Source organism: Dipteris shenzhenensis, chromosome 8, assembly GCF_047967505.1.
Source record: "Dipteris shenzhenensis isolate YYH24624 ecotype China chromosome 8, Dip_SZ_1.0, whole genome shotgun sequence".
Taxonomy (NCBI): Eukaryota; Viridiplantae; Streptophyta; class Polypodiopsida; order Gleicheniales; family Dipteridaceae; genus Dipteris; species Dipteris shenzhenensis.
The window spans coordinates 7,957,762-7,980,734 of record NC_141603.1 but is presented as its reverse complement, the minus strand read 5'-3'; the positions used below and the strand labels follow the sequence as shown (position 1 = coordinate 7,980,734).

Below are 22,973 nucleotides of genomic sequence, written 5' to 3'. Positions count from 1 at the left end.
TCATATCTAACTTCAGCTTCTTTTTCCCACTATGGACTGTGATTTTGGAAGGCCCGCAATTTTGTTTGACTTTAGCTGTTTTTAATTAGGGTCTCCTCAATAGCATTCAGTATGGCATTTCCTCTTCCTCCATTACAAGAACTATGAAATTCACATGAAAGGGAAGCACTTGTACCATGATCTTCTGCTCTAGAATGAGACCCAATGGTTGTACCTTGCATTGGTCTACCATTTTCACCTAGAATGGTGCTGCATCTAAGGCCATTAAGCCCATCCTATCCTACATAAATTATGTTAAGATATTGACCCCTGATCCTCTGTCTAGCAAAGTACCTAATAACTCCTGGCCATTTCAATACATTTCAATGTCAAAACTTCGTAATACACATCCTCATGTTTTGCTTGAAGAACTGCCAAATTTGCTAGCTGTTGTTCTTTGGTTTCAAAAAACTTTATTCTGGTGCCTATGGCTCCATTTCCTTTAAGATCTATTTAATTAAAAAATTTCAAAACTCTTTATTCTGGTGCCTACGGCTCCATTTTCTTTAAGATCTATTTAATCAAAAAAATTCAAAACTCCAAAACCATGCACAGCAATTGGTCCAATGTAATTTGGATGTGTGCGAGAACACCTCTATCAGTCATGCAGGACAGCATGTTAGGGTCCTTCAACTTTACCTTAAATGGTGGAAAGATCGATCGACGTGGGGAGAAGTGCATGCATAGTGCCAATTTCATTCCTCCTGCAACTTTGAAGACTGTTAGCAATGTGTTTGACTAGTGCAGCATTTATTTTTTTACCAATTTCTTTACTAGTTCCAATTTTGTTGTTGATTCCAATTTCTTTGTTATTGTTGATGCACAACCTTTGATGTGCTTCCTCCGCTAGCGACCTGGTTTTCTCCTGTAGCTCAAGTCTGCTACACCTACTGGGATTGATTCATGCGTGCATTGGGATCACACCGGCATACTTTGGTCAGGTGATTCTTTTGGCAGATCCCACATTGCATTTGTGGTTGGTTCTTTATCACAATCAAACTTTGCAACTTCTATTCCACCATCTTTAAAACCTCGGACCTCGTGCAAGCTTTTTTTTATGTCGGTTTGTCCTTTCTCCCTTCCTAGCCTCTTTCTTGGATTTATTTGCTATTTTCTTCTTCTTCCATTTCTTCTTTTTATCACTCTATTGGCTGAACAACATGCACATGTGGAACGTAAGATCACATGCACGTTAAATGTTATTCAAGCTTCTTGATATGTGACCGATTACAATTGCTGCTTGTATCACCCAAACAAGATTCCCTCTGCATAGCAAAAATTTCTATCCCCAACTGTTACCATTGCAATTTCTAAACACCTGCTTGTCAAATGTAAATCATGCATGAGCAAAGGAAGGCAAGCTACTATGATCGTGGCTGCAACATTTAGATGATGTTCTAATTCACAGACACAGGTCACCAATTTGTTCCCATGGCCTGCCAAGGGTTGCAAATTAATGAAAACGTTGAGAGGCAATGAGTTTGTAGAAAGCCAAAGTTCGACCCACCTTCATTCCATGTAAACAACATGGAGGCTTGTGGCCTCTGTGTTCCATCTCAACTGTGCAATGGCAACCATTCCTGTTTGGTGTGTCTTAATGGTGCACACAGCGTTAGCCACATGTTGCCATCCTGCTTGATATGTTGAAATGGCACAGTTAGTGTTTCTATTGGGGCATCCATGGCAACTGAATCCTTTTGACACAGCATTCCCTTCTGTTGGAGCAAAGCTTTAGTTGCAGTTCCCTCCCTCATAGGCTCCTCACCCTAAGTTGAAACTGAGGGTGGGGAGCAGCTTTCTGATTAATGTTTACTCTCACCTCTTCTAAGCATGCCTGGTCCCTTTTGTTCCAATGATAATAGTTTAGTAAGCAAAGCGACACATGACGCTCCCATAGATGCAAAAAACATCATAGGGTTCTTGCATGTGATTCTTTGAAACTTTGGATTGGTACGATAAATCTTTACAAATCCACAGGCTGAATTATATTCGTCAACTGTTGAGAGGAATTGTTGGCCAATAACTGATTGAAAGCAGCAGCAAACTACATCATATCAAAAATCAGCTGGGAATATGACTTTGGCATTGCCTTACCCGCCATTTTATTTATGAACTGATTTAACAGAAAGACATTCTATGCTTCCGTAATTCAATCTTGATATATCCACCTGGAAGGATCTTCATACTCACCTCCTTTACCTGCATGATTACCAGACTCTCTGAAATGCATTCAAAGTTCCAAAAGATCTCGGAAAGTTTCGAACTTGGGGAAGTTCAGAACATGTAAGAATTCCAAAATTACTAACAATCATAAAAATGTAAACTATTTACATTTCACGACATACTCAGACATATACATTTTAGCAGCAAACTCAATCAAAGAAAAACTTAAGCTTTAATAAAAATTATTCAGGTTATGATTTACAAACATCAAAACGAATTTTCAATAGAGTCTAGCATATAATGGGACATGAAAGCCATCTAAAATCATAGAAATAAGTACTGAATAGTTGAATGTAGACTCAGGCATCCCCAACCATGAAAAGGGTAAAATATATTTGAGAAAGTAAAAAATAAACATGGAGAAGCCCCAAGTTTCTCTTTAGTATTCATAACCTCTACAAAGTTATTTATGATACATATAAAATAAATCATATTTATTTGTTGTCAAAATGCCAGTTGGTGCCAAAGTATGGGAGTCAATATTGGTAAATAACCATCTTGTACTATTACTGTGGACAACAGACCTCAAAATGGTGCTGAAGAACTAAAACAGAGACCATAAGAGCACAGAGGTCAACGTAAGTAACCATCTTTTTCTATTACTGTGGACAACAGAACTCAAAATGGTGCTGAAGAACTAAAACAGAGACCATAAGAGCATAGAGTTCAACTAAGATACATAGCTCCAAAGACTATGACCTCCTGCAGCTGCCTGTAGGCCATGTGTTGCTCGTTCCAAGGCTCTCGCTCTAAATCATTTAGGTATCAAACCATTGTTTTATACAATTTAACAGCTTGCTGGATCACCACCTCTGTATCCTATCTTCCCTGTGCACAATTGTTCTTGGGAGAGTTGCAATGGCCTAAAGTTACAGGCTCTACATCCGTATAAGCCCTTTGTTCTATTATGAGGACTGCAAATCTTTTATGAGCATAAATAATAATCAGTGCTCTTGACAACTTCAAGAATGCAAGCACCAGCAGATGCTCCATTTCCCATTCTTTATAGATGGGCTAATGAACTTCAACGAATGTAGAATGATGATATGATATCTCTCATCAGCTTCTCAGGAGCTTAGCAACAAAATGCATAACACAAAACAAGGACAGTGTCAAAACCTAAACCATGATGAAATTTGGTGCAAAACTGAAAAAAAAAACCATGACAAAGGTTTTGAAGAAAAAGCTGATGTTACCATGACGACCAGTAAAAAGCTCAAACTGAGCAGACGCCTGCCGTATAAACATTTCCAGCCCACTCACTACTGCAGCCCCACTTTCCGATGCTTCTTGTAGAAGCTTAGTCACTCCCGGATTATAAACCGCATCAAAGACCAGGCAATAAGACCTTAAAGCTTTCTGCACAAGAAGACTTCATAATACTTTCAGGACAAAATTCAAAAGCACAACATTTTTTATAAAAAACCTAATGTCCACCTAAGAACACCCATATTGTTATAAGTATCTTCCATGTTCACAACTTGATCCCAGGTTAGTGATCTCCAAACTTTCTTCCAGATTAAGCTTACCTGATCCACTTGGAACTTGGAAATCTTCAGCATATTATGTCGTCAATTAGTTCTAACTGATTCGAGTTTTACATACATACATACATACATGAAAATTCCATCTATCCATTAAGACAAAAAATTTAACAGAGCAAGAAGCTTAAGGACACCAAGCACAAAACCTTTTTTGTATCAGAGACACAACTAGGTTTCACAGATTGGCCCTTACGTTTCAGGATGGGTTCTTATTGTCATGATTAGCTGTCTGTATAGACAATTTTTGCCAATAAGCTCTTGTCATAATCACCAAGCGTTTACGCCAAAAATTATGCTTGTGCAGCTACTACCAGAAAATCAGCCACTACAAATGTTTTCATCGCACCAATTCATAGAGCAGGACTATAGGAATGAGCGAATCAAATATCCCTTTTTGAAAAGATCTTTCATTTTCCAGCCCCATCAGATCAGCATGTGCTCCTCTGTATCCCATACGGCCACAAACCAGACCATTTTTCTGACTCATTTTGTTTGTTCAGAACTATGACAGTGACTATCGAGGTTGACAACGACAATATTTTCAGACGTGTCAACTCTCATAACTGTTTCCATATGCCCAAAATTAAGTTTTCGTGATCAGAAACTCCCCTCTGCTTTTTTTTTTTTTTTTGAATACAAATTTCCATGTGGCCCTGGTAGTTGAATGTTCCATTCAACGGTAGTAAGCTGTGTTTTTGTTTCAAGAAGAATATGGCGTGTATCCACAAAAGCTGAGGCTTTTCTCAGACTGATATTACCGGAACAGATGCAATCTTCAATTCAGAAAAGTCCACACATACAGCTTCATAGCATAAGCTTCATGACCATGAAATGGACTACAGGCTAAGACATCCATACGTGTGGAGTCAACACCAAATCAGATGCTAGTTACATGAAATCTACCACGATGCTCATTTTCTACATTTCTCCAGAAACGAAGGTTGTTTCAAGGGATGCCTACGTATCTGTATTTTCATAGGAAATTCAAGAAAAATATCACCATTTTCCAACATCTACCTCTAAAACATCTTTCCATTATTAACAAAGAGAATCATTTTTTGCCTGCACAGCATCCCATGGTTGCTTAACATATGCGAGCTTCGTTCAACAGGTTTACTTTGAAAGTGACGTTTTTCATCCTTTTCTTTTAGTGAAGTTCAAACCAAGAGAGATTCCAGGTCATAAATACACCTTCGCAATGGGAGACTTGTCCACGTTTGGGTGCATGCCCACTGGAGAGGCATTAGCTAAAATCATTCCTGATTCCGGGCAAAATTCATCCAATAACTCTAGTGGTAATGCTTTTCCTCCCACTGCATCTGCAAGTACCTTTGCTCTCTCTTCAATGCATCACAACAACCAAGGATACAATTCAGCATAGAATATATTATTCAACAAAAATCAAAACCACATGCTGGTTCTTACAGCCCTTTTGAGTACATAGGAAATACCGTAAAAATAGTCTGTAACAACCACACGTGCTCCTCTTTGTTTTGCTCCAAATGCAATAGCTTTTCCTGCTCCTCCAGATCCAATGACCACGACAAGCCTCCCCTGCAGTAAGTTTACCTTTGTCCCTTGTTGCTCTGAAAGGCGTGAAGATAATATGTCAGGAAGAGAGAAATGAACTGTCAGACATAGAGGTCTAGAAACTTCAATCTCTGTAGAGTGGATAGATCTAGGAAACTTTTTCCAAACACTTGTGAATGCACAATGAAAAACGGTAATGAACAGAGAGCTTAGAGCAGCAAGGTACTGCAAAAAATACTCAGTTTATAGGAACCAACAACAATAGAAGAAATACTCAGGAGTGAACTACAGTCATCCAGCGAACTGCTGGGAGAGGACAGGGCACATTGGAAGCTTGACAGTGTAACATCAAACCAAGATTAACTGTATAAATGGATATGATCATGGATGTGGGGGGTCCAAAATCTAGCTAAGATTCTTCAAAAGCTGAGCCATTAAAAACCCACGGTGCCATAAAAAAGGACATTGTAGAATTAAGAGGGAGGGAGCTGGTGGTTAACAGACAGATGCGGAAGGGTAATCTAAACCCTCCACTATTTAAGCTTTCCTGCATGCATTCTTCTTCACAATCAAAGAAGAGAGCCTGCATTCGCATTTGCATTTGCTTTAAACGACCCCCTAGCCTTCCAAAACTCACAGAAGCTCGCAATTGCTGTCAACTTCTCCTTAGTTTTGCAAAACCTGCACAAGCTAACCCTTCAGGAGATGAGCGAAACCGAAATTGACATCACCTCCCAAAGGAAATAGAAGGAGACATCACCGACACCCAAGAAACCCAAGAACGATGAGCATCAACATTCAGCCACCACCGCCCACCAAATGGCTAGACCAAATGAGCCTTTGAACATCCAAGGAGCTACCAAGAAAACAAGTTTCCAGCCGTAGCAAAAGATGCCATCGACACTACGTTCCAGATCGTAGGCAAGCAAATTTCCATCAAAGAAGCAGATGTGTCCTCGACATTCAAACTCCTGATCAAGGATGACGAATCACAAAAGCCGGCAAATGCCAAATGTGATGAACGATTTCCTAACAAAGTGGAGCATCCATCGGCATTCCTTCAAGATTCCCACAACACGTGAGTCACCATTGAGACTACACATCAACCCGGTAAAAGAATGCAAAGCCAAAAACTTCTTTCAGTTTCTATCAGAACGAATCTAGCTTAAAACATCAGATACGTGTGCCAAGAAAGCAGTAAAAGACACTCAAGGCAGCAAGAAGAGCGAAAGTGGAGCTCGGCAAAATTACTTACGGCGCAGAGAAGTTAAAAACCAGCAAACAAAAAGCATGCCAAGTCAAGACACACCTTTGCCTACTCGCACAAGACAGAGAAGATATCACAGGGGAGCTGCCAACCACAATGAATGCTGTGCAAGAAGAACTATTCAACGAACTGCCTTCAAACCCTAAAGAGTTAGTGCAGCCAATGAACGAAGAATTGCCACAAAACAACAAAGATCAAAAGACAAGCAGAAGTAGCCAGTTGAGGAAGAGGCCTTCAGGCCACTAGCTGCAACCAATTCCATACGAAGATGGCTTGCCGATGATCCCTCGCATCAACATCACCAACTCCCTCGAGTAGGACCTCAAGCAATATTGTGATGTGTACCTCATGATCGTGCAGCAAGCATGGCACAAGTCTAAGAGATTTTCCATCCCCTTTGGTGTGATGGAGTCCGACTTGCAACAAGTACAAGCCGACATTCGAAGGCACGAGACAACATGCGCAACCCTGAAGCAGAAAAGGAGCAGTAGAAGATCGACGATGGAAAAACCAAAGAAGCCATTGCCGAAGCAACCCAAAAAAAGAGGAGGGGAAAACCAAAGAAGCCATTGCCCAAGCAACCCAACAAGAACAGGAAGCAAAACTAAGAAATCAATTCGCTTAAGGACAAGCTTGTTAAGACAAAACAAGTCATCAAAAGGAGGAAGCATAGTGCTGAACCGACGAACACTTGGCCCAAATACAAGGAAAACATGGATCTCAAAGCTCAAACAGAAATTACAGAGGCCTACGTCGATCCAACATAGACGAAGTGCCCGTCTCCCAGTCTAAACTGAAAGAATCACAGACCAAGTTTACTGACGAGGCATCCCACTTCTTTGAGAACACTCGGCAACAACATGATGAACTTCAGGCCAAAGTGGAGAAGCTACTACAGCTGTTGACCAAGCCTTCTAAGCCCTCCTAAACCGATGCCCAACAAAAAGACGAACAAGATATAGACTTGACAACCAAAGGGGCAGCAATACCACCATCACGATACAGGCAACCTCTGGAGCACACGAGATCCACTCCAACCAAACCAACCCCCAGCAACACCTAGCTGACTCAAGGAGCGGAAGCCTAGAACTGCTCCCATCAGGCAAACAAAGCAGCGAATCCAACAACTAATAGCCTAACGGAGCAACAACATATCACCAAGCTACGAGCATTATTATGCATAAAAAGCCAATCAGGTAATCAATCTTAGGAAAATTGAGCCAAAGACCGAACCCGAAGAGAACTACGAGACCAAGCCTGATGTTCAACCTACTGCACCTCATACGAGGCAATAGACTTTGTCAGCAGACCTTCACTCGGGGCATTTGGAGGTTCAAACGAGGGAGCTGGTATCTCCCATTGCGCTCAAAGTCCAATAAACACCGATGGACAAGGTCCATATTGAAAAGGCAGGAAAGGTAAGAAAGGTGGCAGCTAACCACTCTCTTGGACACAATTGTGAACATGCCAATTCCCCAAACAAGCAGAGAGTGGATCTTACATTACACGTTGGCCAAGCACCACTAGTACAAGATGAAAGGTTGAGATCATGCAGATATGGTCTTTTGAACAAGTGTTGGGAGCCACCAATTCCCATGTGGAATGAAAACACATGAAGCATCTCACTACCCAGCAGGGAGACATTTAAGCCATGAGGACATGGCTATAGTGAAAATTGGGGCAGTGTTGAACCCCCAGAACACAAGGGTCCAACGAAGCAAAGAGTCGAATGAAGCAAATGCTGAACAAGGAGACCAATTTGAAAATGTACGAGTCATCTGGACCAATCGATAGTGAGGAGCCAAATTGTGATTAAAGTGTCATGCCGAATGAAAGACACTTGAAGGAATGGCATGATACATCTTAGTGACATCCAAATCCAAGTCTCAAGAGAATCTACCATAGCAATGGAAGACGAATATCAAGTCGAGACACGTGCACATTAAACATCAAGGGTGAGGAGTACATAAGGAGTGATTCCAATTATGAGATTTGTAGTACTGAGTTCCAAGGTTGACTCATTGAGATTGTAGATTATCAGGTAGGTGTTGACATTGCTAGTTGTGTGAGTTGTGGCGTAGCCACGAATGTTTATGGATAGCCATTTGATACTTAGCACATGATGAGTTGAGAGTTGAGTCTGTAAAGGATAGAATATGTAGAGTTCTGCATATGCCATTTGTACTTCCTTGCACAGAGCTGTTGCAAATACCTATTTCTTCAAGAATTGTCTTACCTTTGAGCAACTAATGCATTGTCTATTATCATACCAATTTGCATTCGTCCATCGCTCTTTTTTGCTACAAACGATGCTAGCTGCAGGAGGAATCGTGAGCACACAGAGTCCACCTTCCACTAAGTGAATGCTTCCTTAGGCAATCTGAAAATAGGCATATTGCCTCTGTAGAAGCCTGGAGCACACACACTCTGAATGCACGTCCGAATGAATGCAGCCTACAGGTTAGCAGCACATGATTCATAGCTAACAAACATTCACATCCCTTGAAGGGGACCTACATCCTCACTGATGAAATTAGGGAATCGATTAGAAAATAATATTGCACTCAGATCCGCTAGTGCCACATCCTTGCAATTGATTTAGTACTCAAAATTCAAGTGATTCCTTCATCCATGCTTGTGTGCAAATTTGTTTCTGGCCCTTGCAGCATCATCAATGTCCGAGCCAATAGATTATCCCCAAAGTGCATCTCAACAGCATGATACAAATGCACTATGTAGAATCAATCATCTCTTTAAGGATCCAAACAGGCCATCAAAGTAGATGTGTGTGGGCATGTGTGGGCATGTGTGGGCGCGTGCATGCATGTGTGTGCGCGTATAGAGAGACACACACACCCCCCCAAAAAAAAAACATAAGATCAAAATGACATCATCATGTGTTTTGGAACAAATCTGTGATTGTCACATATTTTAAATATGCTCAAGAATCAAACGTGTGTTCACACCATACATCAACATAAATGGGATGAACCACTGAAAGACTATGAAAGTTGTTAGTATTACAGGCAAACCCCAACAAGGCAAGTGACTCTCCCATTGTTTTATTTTTTGGCAACTTTGGAACCATTTCCATAAGGTGACTAGTAATCCTAGGACCGTGTCACTAACAATACCTTTGGCAATCTAGCCATAAAATGCTTGGCATGGCTATCCACATGCCAACACTTGAATCGGCGTCACAACAAAGTAGCTAAAATGTGTGAAATTCGTACAAATAGAACAGTGGAAAGGAATATGAAATTACTAGCCAACTAGAAAAGGTAAATTTGTATTTGCTTAAAAACCAACCTGCCAAGCCATCCTCAATTGCTGAGATGGCTGCCTCACTATCGGTATTGTATCCAATCAATTTTCCATCACTTTTCCTCCTAATTATCGTATTGACTGCACCAATGGCCTGCATGCATAATTTCCAAGACAAGCCAATACATAAGATATTTTCGCCTGTAGAATTTGGTCAAATTTGGTACATAAAGTTGAGTCCATACATAGATCATAAGAAAACCAAAAATTTTGAGCAAAGCCTTCAACGTTGAGAGCACAAACAAAAGATGTCCTTAAGCAGAACACAAATTCCCTATTGTCAAGACTACTCCTTTTATATACTTGAACAATTTGTCAAATGCTCGATGATTGTATTTTGCGAAGACACATACCCTACTCTGACAGGTTTGTGCAAGGTTAATCATGCAACATGGGGCATTATGGAAGCGTTCTCTAAAGTAAATAATAGCACTGTTGATGAAGTCTTGCAGGTGGCAATGTCATAACCCATAAAGGTTAATCATTTTCATTATATCTATGACAGTATGCAAAAACAGTTTCTCCAAAAATAAAACATCCCTTTGAAGGCTCTTGATGTTAAATGAGACAAGAAACAATGTGTAATAGGCCACTTCAAATTAGAGCTACATAATTATAAGATCTAGCCAAAGGACTATTTGAAATTTTCAGTTTGCCGAATAACTGTTAAATCACAGATGATAATCTATATCATTCTAGGGAATGACTTTGCATATGTTAAATTTTCAAGATGTTCTGCTGCATGTACAAATTTTTATAATTTCAATGAACAGGATCCTACCTCAGCAGTTGAATCAACTTCATCACAAACTTTCAAGGCACTCTCTTTGTGAGGAAGACCAATGCTGCATACAAGAAGACGACTGATCAGAACGTAACTTGGGGGCCTCACCATGCTTATTTAAACCATTTAGTCACCTTACTGGGTCCAGTTTGTTTTTATTAGATTTATCAGATGACGTAGATTAGAGTAGAAAGAAATTCTGATAAAATTCTAATGACCTCAATGCTAGCCCTTAAATAATAAAATTATCTCTCCCTCCTTCCCTCCCTCCCTCCCTCCCTCTCTCTCTCTCTCTCTCTCTCTCTCTCTCTCTCTCTAATACTCAGAGATGTAGTAGCTACTCTTTTTTGGTATGTACTTTGTCTCATAGGCCTGTGAGGCCTCCTGAAGACGTTAATATCTCTCTCTCTCTCTGCAAGTCCACCCATGTGAACACCCCTGCACAATGTCCATGTCCACATGCACACGCATGTCAACTTTATATAACATTAACTATTTCAGTAACGTTTGCTGAGAGAACCCCCTCAAATCTTATCTGATTACCTAACTAACTCAGTCCTGGTTTAAAATAGTCAACCCTCCCCATAGTCCTAATGTTATAGAGAGTCGTGCACAAAGCAAAGTACCAATGTTAAGCATCCACATTTTGCAAGATGTTGCAAGATGACCTGTATACAAGGGAATTGCCTCATGCTGTATTCTTCTTTGATCTACTGCAAGTGCTTCTAACAATGGGTCTGGCCTTCCAATAGGTCACAAACCATGATCAACACAAATAGTTGACTATTTTGCTTCAAGTGGCTTATTAATCTCACACAAAGTCTTCCTTCAATTGGGAAACTTTGGCATCAGAAAACGTGCAAGATAATAATCATCATGGAAAGAAGGTTTATTACTTTAATCTTAGAGAGGATGACACAACAGAGTAATGTAAGTCACCATACATATGCAATAACCATCTCGCTACCTCCGCAGCATCTACTCTGAGAAAAAGACACCTAGTAAGACAATGACTAGAAGACATGTTGACATGCCTTCTAATAGCAAGCAACACCATCATTAAGGAGGAAAAAAGGCCCGGATGGAACAGGTTGAAATTATAGAGTGCATGAGAGTTCTCAAAAGAGCACCCCATAATGCTCATGAGGTGCTAAGCAGGAATACATTATTTTAACTGAGGAACATAATAACTGTTCAAGAAAATGTGGAAAAATTTGACTTCCAATATGCCAGTGTTCGTCAGTATCCAACAAAAAATGCCATAATTGATCTAGTAACACGACTTGAGAATCACTTTTCAAAAGGCATGTATGAAGGCACCTTAGAAAAGAGGTCACAAGGTTACAAAGAGAAGATCTAACTATCAGAAATGAACAGCTTTCAGCCACTTGCCTGAATCCAGAAAAGTTGAATTCAGCATAGACCTTAAAAAATTCAGTCAAATCATCCACCAGGAAAGGTAAATAAATTCCATTGAAGCCGATATCAGCAAAGGCCGCATTGTGTAAGACAGGCCCTTTACTGTGACCAACAGGGCTGGCAATAACCCCAAACACTTCCGTTCCTGGGTTCACACGCCCTGATCTGTACACCTTCGTCAGCTCCACCAATGTTGGCTGACCAGGAGCGGATTCTAGACCAGACTCAAGGGAACCAAATGTTAGAAAGCACCCAAATTTTGGGCATAGAAGTCGGCTTATTTGTCCTTTTGCACCCATGGCCAAAACAATTGTTGGAACCTGCACAACAGTATAGAAGGCTGAAATTATCAAAACAATCCAGAGATTTGAAGCATTAATAGCATACATAACCCGAATAACCCATTGCGATCAGGCTTACAAATAAAATTGTTAGTCAGCACCTATAAATGTACCAAATTCAGTTCACTATGATGATGCTCATTGATACTGTAACAAAGAGCCATTGAATAAAAAGAGGAGCTCCATCCATATTGATCGCACATTTACAATTCAAGTAATGCTTCCTGAGTGCAGGTATCTTCTGGACACATGCTCTATTGATTCGACCTTCCAAATTGCATCAGCACAAAGCATGTCTACATGCCCAAGCTCATGGTGTCAGATAAATTAACCTCATGACAGTCTCCCATACGGTTTACAAAGCATAAGATTCATTCTGCATTCCAGGGACTAGCAACTAAAATTTCAGAGACCTGTAGGTTGTCATGCAAGCACATAGTCATACGCTCACACAGATAGGCATTCATTTTGAGCAAGGAATTTGCACTGAAGTGTTGTTGGGCTTTGCATGAAATTTGCAAAAGCTTGTGTACTACAGACTGGATACAAATGTGCTTAAGGAGCACACGCAATGTAGATCAGGCCCTCCTAAAATATTTGAACGGATTGATTGGTCTCCATTTCTCACCACATGCCTTTGTGCATCATTTGCAACCTCATACTCCCATAGGCAGCACACTTCCTCAACAATTTAGCTCAATGCACATCATGTGGTAGCATGCGTAACTCAAAAACTTCCCTAGCAAACATTCTTGCGACTAAGTAGTTTTTCTTTATCTTTTGCATAAAATGAGCCATTTTGCTACAAATGGCCACACAAATTCATGCTCCCTCCATGACCTAGATTAGCTAGCTATAAAGTTCCTGTCCCACTTGCCAAATGGGATCTGTAGTAGCTGCAGCAGACCACGTAACTTAAGGCATTCTTCCTTACAAATTTGGGAACTTTTGGCAATTAAAAGCATATTCTTGGACATCTTGATTGAGACATGGCTGAAAAAGTGTAGAGTCTCATGAAACTCTGGTGTGCCTCACGCATGGATTGTCAAGACATCCATAAAATATTTGGTACCTATGTACTGAATCACTTTGAACACATAGCCTACACTTGTACATTTAGATATGTCAAGTGTCTTATTTGTAAGAATAGCAAAAGCTTAATAATTTTATGAGCTGCAGGAGATAAAGTACATAACCTTTTGGCAATTAATAGCATATTCTTGGACATCTTGATTGAGAAATGGCTAAAATTGTTGTCTTTTTGAAAGAGCGTAACGTCTCATGAAACTCTGGTGTGCGCACACAAGGATTGTCAACAGATCCATAAAACATTTGGTGTCTATGTACTGAATCACTTTGAACACATAGACTACCCTTGGACATTTAGATATGCCCAGTGTCTTATTTGTTAGAATAGCGAGAGCTTAATAATTTTGACAGCTGCAAGAGATCAAGTAGATAACCTTGTCATTCTTAAATGCTGGTCAAAGATGGTAGGTGGCTCTCTTGAGAGATTTGCTGGATCCACTTAGCACTTTTAGCTTTTAATAGGATGTGTCACCCTTTGTATCCAAGAAGCCTTTTGTTCCATAAAACATTTTCTAGGTGGATCAGCAGGGATAGTAAGTTTGGCACTCACTTTTGGAGAGCTTCCTTTTATCGATTGGATATGCTATTCAATCATCCACAATTGGATGGTTACAAAAAGAGGGTTGATCAAACATTAGAGGGTATATGTAAGTAAAAGACAAACAATTAAAGAAGGTATCTACCAATTTTAGAGTTTTCTTATAAGAATGTAGCAACAGGCTATAGTTAAATTATCTTAATGTATGGATTTCCGCCTAAATCAATAGCACAGCTGGGTTTTAGTATTTATACGACGCTAAAGAAGTTATGCACATCCAAGAAGAAGAGAGTTGGGATTCAAAGTTGATGGTAAGAAATTCTATATAAGGATACTTAAATCTTATACAACCCTGAAAACTTGGTGAATGTGCACAGTCTTCATATTCACCAAGATTTCATATTCCTAGGGGACAATATTTAAGAAAGTAAGGAAGGTTGTTTGTAAGTTCATCTTATTAGAGGGGTAATGGAGTCCTTGTTCAACTTCTAGAATCATCATATTCTTTGTGTATCTGTACCACTTCTACTTTGCAATCTTTTTTATGACATCTAATGAAGCCTCTGATCTTATGATAGTCCATCTTATCTTTTAACTTTAGCATGGCTTCATGATAAGTCGCAACATACTCGTTAAGAGTCATCTTGCCCCATAATCAACTCATCTTAAGCCTCCCAAGCTTATGAAAGTTCATTTTTAAGAAAAACAAATTAAGAAGGTATCTACCGATTCATATGTATGGATTTCAGCCTAGGTCACTAGGACAATTGGGTTTTAGCATTAAAAGGCTAAAGACAAAGTTAGAAGTTATGCATATCCATGAAGAAGAGACTTGGGATTTGTGAGAAATGCTATTTAAGGATACTAAAATCGTATACAAGCCTGAAAACTTTGTGAATGTGCAAAGTTTTCTCCTCTGTCAAAATATTTAAGAAAGGAAGGAAGGTTGCTCGCAAGTTAAAGGGATAATGGAGTTCAACACTCTGGAATCACCAATGTTTTTGGTGTATTCGTATGTATGTAAGTACATATGCATGCACACATATAGAATTATATACACATACTTTCATCAAGTACATTTGCATGCTCTCTCTCTCTCAGAATTATATACACATACTTTCATCAAGTACATTTGCATGCTCTCTCTCTCTCTCTCTCTCTCTCTCTCTCTCTCTCTCTCTCTCTGTGTGCGTGCATGTGTTCGGCGCATGCATGTACTATGCAAGCCATGCGCATGCATGTGCTACTAGTGTCTAACCTATGGCAAGCCACGGGCTACAATCACTAGTCTTGGAAGATCTCCCTTGTGCAAGACAAATGCTTGTGCCCTTGCATATGCCAAACTGTTCAAAATACTTTGTTGGGCATGAATGACCTTACATTCACCCAAAACTTGCGTTAGTCTCTCAGAACCTAAGAAGCCGTGCAGTAGGCCTTTCATGTTCTATGAAGGTCTATTTACCGTCTATATATACCTTCATAAGACTAAAATATATCCAATCTTACAAATTAAAATTTTATAGAACAAGCAAAAGAACAGAGGGATTTTTTTTTTTAATAAATGAGAAAATTAAAAAGAAGAAAAAAAACTCAGTAAGCAAAGCTACAGTTATGTTCTCATCAGTACCCAAGCATAAGCTGCCATCTATTTACCCTCTACCCTGTATATACAAAGGTCTGGTCACGCTCTTCAAACAATGGCACCCTGCGAGTTATTCATTTGCCTTCTATTTTTGCAATCAATGCCAAGAAGCAATGTAAAAAAATCAATGATCTACATTCATTCCTTTGTCTTGACTCTTGATTCCACTGGTTTTTCCAACAATGCTGGTATGACATACAGATCCCAGAACAAGTTTTGAAGCGTTTCGTTACAATGAAACACATTTCATTGTGACTATGGTCTTGATTCCACTGTTTTTTACAACAATGCTGGTATTATATACAGATCCCAGAACAATGGAAATAAATTTCTCCATTGAAAGACATAATAGCGAGCATGAGCAAACAGCCCATGGCTGCGTTCAACCCAAGGAACAAGGCTTCGAGTGCAACAGAGAGTAAAAGTAGAAAAGCAAAGGAAAGCGAGGTCAAGTGTGTTGGAAAGAGGGGCCCATGCTGAGACTAGGAAGTATCCATGGGCTTTACATTCCACTTTCATGGAAACAGGAAGAAAACTAGCTAAATAAGAGCCTTCCGTGTGCTTTGCCTAGAACTCCACGTGCATTCGAACTCCATCAAACCTCCATGTTTACACAATCTGTGTGTCATTCTTTGCTTCCTATTAACATATAATAGATAATAGATGCATATGTGCAGGGGTGCGCAAGCATGCATACGCACACCATAGTTACGCTGAAACGCCGAAACGGCGCAACAAAGACCCAAAACTCCGTTTCGGCCGTGCCAGACCCCCCGAAACGTGAAACGGCCCCAAAACACGAAACACAGTCCGAAACGGCGATCAGAAACACCGAAACGGCATCTGAAACGCTGTTTCAGACCCGAAACGCGCCGTTTCGGGTGCTGTTTTGGGTCTGACCTAAAAAGAGGGCAAAACTAGGAAAAAACGCCGCCCGCCGTCGCGTGTTTTTGCCCTTCTACCTGCTGCTCTCCCCCCCGATTTCTTGCCCACCTGGTTCTCTCCCGAGTCTCGAGTCCCAACCCTACGAGTGGCTGCTCTTTTGGACACCCGGCTTTGGTCACTGGTGAGCACATTTCCTTTCTCTATGCTTCTCTTGCCTCAAACATCTTGCTGTTTTTTGGCTGCAACCATTGATTCTTGGCTTTTCCCTTTGAAATTTGATCTATTGCAGCTTGTACAAGTGCTCTTTTTGCTCATGGATATGGCTTCACAAAGCGTTGTCCCTCAGCAAGAGAAGGAGTTCACCCAATCGGATTATTGGTGGAGCCAAGTTGATTTGGTAGGCAAGTATGACTCCAAGAAAGGAGGAGCTCGCAAGTTAGAGCGAGGAGGGAACCCTGATAGGGTCAAATGTCATCTTCTTGGCATTAAGGATGGGGGGATTGGGCTATGCTCCGTAATCTCACCACAAGAGAAAGAAAGGTTGCAAAGAGAGGTTGAAGTATTGCCCACTACAAAAAGGGCAAAGACAATGGCTTCCATTGGTGTAGGAGCTTCTTCAGGTGCTCATGCAGCACGTGTTCAGCAGGCCACTGCATTTCGGAGTCCTCTTCCCTCTGCTACTACGGCTTCTTCTTCTGCGAGTGCACATGGAGCTCCTGCTAATATTCCTGCTACATCTCGGTCTACTTCACATAGGCAGGGCAGTCTTTACACATCATGGCATCCGTAAAGGAAGGCACAAGTAGATGCAGCTGTGGCCCGATTTTTTTACTCCAATGGGATTAGCTTCAATGTTGCTAGATCACCCTACTTCAAAGAGATGGTGTCAGAAATCAAAACATTTGGATCCACATATACCCCTCCCACATTTGATGCTTTGAGGGGCAAGCTTCTAGAGAATGAGGTGGTGGCACTTAAGCAAGCTATTAAACCTGTGAAAGAGAAATGGGTAAAGTATGGGGTAAGTTTGGTTGCAGATGGATGGAGTGATGTGCGAAGTCACTCACTAGAGGGTATCCTTGCATATTGTAGGGGATCTGCACTCTACATACACTCCATAGAGTGTGGAGTGCAACAAAAAACAGCACCTGTATTGATGCAAATGTGGGCAGATGCAATGGAATATGTGGGGCCGTCTAATGTTTTGCAACTTGTTTCAGATGGGGAAAATACCAATAAGGCAGCAGGTTATTGTGTTGTTTGACTCGGCGTCAACTCACAATGTAATTAACTCCAAGCTCGTGAAGAGGCTGAAGTTAAAGAATCCTCATATCCAGTGGAGTGCTTGTGTAGCACATTGCTTGAATAATTTATTGAAAGACATTGGCAAATTGGATTGGGTCAAGAATATTATTGACAATGGAAAAGAGGTGGTTAACTTCATCACACGACATAATTTTTCTCTTGCTTTGTACCGTAAATTTGCAAACAAGGAGCTTTTGAAGTATGCAGAGACAAGATTTGCATACAACTTTTTGATGCTTCGCAGGCTCCTTGAAATGAGACCTGCACTGAAACAAGTTGTGGCAAGCCCAGAGTGGGATACATGGCCCACTTCTAGGCAGGCTCTTGGAATTTATTGTTATGACTTGTGCATAGGCAGTGATGAATTTTGGGCTGATGCATCTCACATTGTTGATCTATGTGTGCCTATTGTGAAGCTGCTTAACCGAGTTGATGGAGATATGCCTTTCTTGGTAAGGTGTATGAGGGGATGGATCGGATGATTGAGAATATCAGAGAAATAGAAAAGAATCCCCAAAGGTTGAGAAATTGGAAGAGTTGGCTGTGAGCAGATGGAATCAATATTACTCTCCCATGCATGCAGCTGCCTTTGTGTTGGACCCCCGGAGTTTCAACACAAGGCAAGTGCACAACAGAGTGATGCACAGGTTGTTCGTGGTTGGAACCTCACTCTTCAAAAGATGGTGCCAACTCCTGATGGACGGCGGAGGATAAAAGACCAGCTTGCCAATTATCGCAATAAGGAAGGCATGTATGGATGGCCAGATGCACAGCATGATAGGTAATATTAACTCATTTTAATTTTCAGATTTTAGGAACTTGTAATTTGTTATTTAATACAAAATTAGAAATCTGAAATTTATGAGTTTTGGAATTTCAGATTTCGAGTTGGGGCTGTTACGCTGATTCCCCCGAGCTGCAAAAGCTTGCCATCCGCATTCTAAGCCAAGCTTGCACCTCCTCTTCTTGTGAGCGTTTGTGGAGTAGCTTTGCCCATATCCACACAAAGAAGAGAAATCGTCTGCGAACGCAACGGGCCAATGATCTTGTCTTTGTTAATGCAAACTTGCATTTTCTTAACAAGATGAGACACGAGTATACGCATGACAAATATATTGGATTTCATAGCCCAAATGATGCCCACTCACCTGATGATGATGATTTGTTAGTAGAGGAGAATGATGATGAGGAGCAGAGGTTGAGTCTCATGATGAGGATGAGGATGAGCTTATTATTTGATCATATATGATATGATCCTCGATGTAGCCTTTTTTGGGTTTCAGCTTTCTTTTTGTTACTATGACATTTAGGCTTTGAAAGCTGAATTACAATTTATGAATCATGATTGGTGACTGGTCTCTTAAATATAATGAATCATGAATCATTTTTCCATTTTGTAACTTGTTCCAAAGTTCAAAGTTACAATCAATATTAATGGTACTAGGTAGAGCTATAGCTTATTGTGCACTTTTTTTGAAGGTAGAGCACTCTAAATGTGTGTATGCATTACTCTAAACCCCCTTGATGACGTGGCGTTTCCCGTTTCACCCCCTCTCAAAAATCCCGAAACGTTCCCATTTCCGTTTCCCCGTTCCCCGTAACTCTGATGCACACATGTACATGTAAATAGACATAAATACGACTCATTTTTTTGATTGGAAATACATAAATAAGTTAATTTGAGGCACACAAGACTAAGACACACAAAAAAAGAAACCTAGTTAGTAAGCAACAATATGGGAGAGACCTCAGACGAATCAAGCATAGACTACCATTTGGGTGTGAAAGGATTCCGAATATACCACGTCCTTAAAAAATGTAGAAAAGTTTGTGTTCCCTTCTAAACATACAGGCATATAGCCATGCAACAATTAAACTGAGGTGAGCATTCGGCACGCTTACTTGCGAATGAGAGAGGAGTTGAAACATAGGAGCAACATCAGTAATCTTGTTTGCCGTTGCTGCAATCTTCACAATATCTGCACCTGCAGATTGAATTCCAGCTACTAGAGTTCCAAGGTCATCAGCTGTGAGGCTTGTTTGATAACTGTGATAAGAGACTATTATCTTGCAATTGGTATCCTTTCTCTTTAGAGTGGCCGAGAATTTTGCAGCAACCTACACATGCATGTTGGGGTACTGCTGTTAGCAGTGCTTGCCATACAGATTACAAGTTAGATATATGAACAAGTGGCTAAGAGGGTAAAAATCAAGGCAAAGCAAGAATGAGTGAAGAGAAACGAGCAAAGGAGGATAGTAATTAGAGAACGTGTGGGGGAAGGAACCCATAAAGAAGACATCACATCGACTGTAAGAACGAACCTTTAGCTCGACATCTATGTATTCGGCGCCATGGTCCACGGCCAACGCAAGAGCCTCGAGCCGTTGACTTTCGTCTCCCTCGTATAGACCTCCTTCCCATTTAGGCCTAGATGGAGGGCAGCAGTAAGGTTAAAGAGTGACAAACGTAAAGCATAACAAGAGACGAAGAAGCGACGGAAAGGTTAAGAAAAATGTGAAAACGTCAAAAGGGCCGAGGGGTATGTCTGTGTGTGTGTGCATTTGCATGAGTATCATGCTTACGAGACTGAATTTAACAGGAAATGGAAACAAAAGCTCAGTGTCGAAAGAGTATCGAGAAGAAACAAGAAGATGAGGAGACAGAATTTGACCAAGCGTCTGAAGCTGTGGAGGATGGATTGGAAAAAGCCAACCGTCAAAAGTGTGAGGAGAGAGAATTTGGGAGGACATGAACAAAGAGCTAAGCGTTTGATAGCTGTGGAGGAGACGGATTTGACAGAAAATGCAAACAAACAGCTAATCTAATCTGAAAGCTGAGCGTACAAAAAGCTTGGAGTGTGGAAACAAGATGCTGAGGAAATGCATAATATCCAAAAAGCTGAGAGTCTCGTGTCAAGTTTTGTCGAGACGCGGAGCTTTTTGATTGCATGTTCTGTCAAATTCGTCTCCTGAGCAACTTCGTGCTGTCGTAGCTGATATCAAAACACAGGCCTGGCACACGTTATTCGCACCATCCACTCAACATGATTCGCTCATTTGACCGTTCGCTACAAGCCTTTGAAAGAAAGAGAGAATTTAATAAATATGCGGCGGCATGCCAGAGTTCCCTGGACACGTCTTGCAAGTCCGTCCTCATCCCTTAACAATGCCTGGCTGTCTCTCTTGACATCCCTTTTCTGCGCTTCTTGACAATATCGTAGCTTCTTACGTCATAAGCCTACTTTCCATCCTTCTCGCCTACCGTTCGTTTCGCTCCCTTCGTCTCCTCCCTCCCTTCCTCTGCACACTCTCTCTCCAGACCTCACCCGTTTCTGCTCTTTTTGCTCGCCCGCCACGGCTCATCGCTGCCGCAGCAGAAGCTTTCCAGCAAACGCCATAAGTATACCCTCGAAATTGCCTTTCACCGCGCTTCCTACAGCGGCTACTCGCTCTACACACCACCACCAACTCTGCCTTACTCTGCGCTTCCAATCGGCGCTTTTCTTCCTCTCAGGAACATTAAATCCCACGTCAAATTGCTCCGCCTCAACTCAGAGAAACTGTACGCCGCGGTAGTTTACCTTCTCTCTCCGAGACAGAACCCGGAACGAAATAGGCCTGGAGAGACCAATTCGAAAGTAATTGACATGACTGACACTCGACAAGGCGTTGCAACAAGTCAAAATCCTGAAAGAGAATAAAATAATTTCCTAAAAGAACTGCAGCTGTCCCACTCTGTTGCAAATCAGCGCAAATAAACAAACCAAATAGTAGCTTCATAGAAAGCGGAATTAAAGAGAACAATTCGCATAAAATCAGAAGCTTAATGTATGCAGTTCGTTCATTCTCTCTTAAGCAGTCCATTTACAACCCGCAGCAAATGAGAGCATTGCATCGAAGCGAAGTTTGCGCACGAATCCATTCTTTCAGTAGCCGAGCGCACATTTTCTGATCTATCCTTAGTAAAATTCTCTCGAAATGAAGGAAGCTGCATTATGAAACATAGCGCATTCAAGCCGTCGACGTTGGAAGAACATAAACCTCAGGATCGATCAATCGGAGATTCTACAGTGATTCATTGTATCTGATACAAAAAATCCCATGCTACTCTCGCGGTTCAGAAAATTTAGCAAAAAGTCGCGTCCTTCTTCTTCTTCTTCGCGGGGATCAGAAGAAGTCGCTCCAAAATCCCTAAAGGCGAAGTTTTGCTTACACTTTGGAGCTCGATTACCTGTAAGTGACGATGACAGGAAGAGTGCGGGCAGAGAGGAGGGCGGGGATATCAGTGCGGGGCTGGAGGCCAGAAATGTGGTCAATACGGAGCTCGACGAGGTCAGCACCTTTGGAGCAGGCGAGCTGCATTTGGAGGAGCATCTCGGGGACGGAGGAGGCAGTGAGGGAAGCACAGACTCGGCAAAAGGGGCGATCGGCAGCCATAGCTGGGGAAGAAGGAAGAAAGGGGGGGGGAGCAATGGGGGGAAGGAAGCTTGAGAGGAAGGTTAGAGGAGCTTGAGCTGCATCACCACCATAGCCATGAAGAAGAACAAAAAGGAGGAGGAGAAGAAGAAGAAGGCTTAAGATTAAGAAGAAGAAGAAGAGGAGGTTGATGATGATGTTTCTCATTAAATGTCTGTTTTTTTTTTTTCTCCTTTTTTTTTCCAATTGGCTTGTGCTTTCCAACTCAACCCTCCCCTGCCCCCTCACCCTCCTCATTCTGCTCCCTCCATTTGTTCATCACTCCCACCTCTACTCAAGGCGGTTTTAGCACACTATGTATGCCTAGTGCAACAACAACAACAACAAGAACAAGAAGAAAGAAGAAGAGGCGCAGGAGGAGATCGTATAAATCATGATGATTTTTATCATAAATTCTCTCTCAAGAAGAAAGAAGGAGCACTTGATGTTTATTATAAATTCTCTCTCTCTCTCTTTCTCTCTCTTTGTTTTCTTCCCTCCCCCCCTCCCCTTTTCCAAGTGGCTTCCAACCCTCCCGCCCTCTCATTCTCCTCCCTACCTCTGTTGGGAGTGACTTCTTCCACATTC

General features: G+C 41.2%; 1 protein-coding gene across 1 annotated transcript; it reads right to left on the bottom strand.

The window, feature by feature from the left end:
- Positions 1–2,640: 2,640 nt before the first annotated feature.
- On the bottom strand, positions 2,641–22,537 carry LOC147899049 (bifunctional 3-dehydroquinate dehydratase/shikimate dehydrogenase, chloroplastic-like). The gene is made up of 10 exons (XM_087377970.1): positions 22,162–22,537; positions 20,253–20,358; positions 19,833–20,048; positions 12,104–12,450; positions 10,709–10,772; positions 9,913–10,021; positions 5,258–5,392; positions 4,998–5,146; positions 3,459–3,621; positions 2,641–3,336 (listed from the first exon to the last, which is right to left on the bottom strand). The coding sequence occupies exons 1-10, from the start codon at positions 22,365–22,367 to the stop codon at positions 3,287–3,289; spliced, it is 1,545 nt and encodes a 514-aa protein (XP_087234096.1). The 5' UTR covers positions 22,368–22,537; the 3' UTR covers positions 2,641–3,286.
- Between the last annotated feature and the right edge of the window lie 436 nt (positions 22,538–22,973).

Coding starts and splice junctions, on each gene's coding strand:
- LOC147899049 (XM_087377970.1), bottom strand. CDS start 22,367: ATGGCTGCCGATCGCCCCTTTTGCCGAGTCTGTGCTTCCCTCACTGCC. Junction 20,359..22,161: donor CCTGTCATCGTCACTTACAG/GTAATCGAGCTC, acceptor CCCTCCATCTAG/GCCTAAATGGGAAGGAGGTC. Junction 5,393..9,912: donor AATTGAGGATGGCTTGGCAG/GTTGGTTTTTAA, acceptor CACGCCTTTCAG/AGCAACAAGGGACAAAGGTA.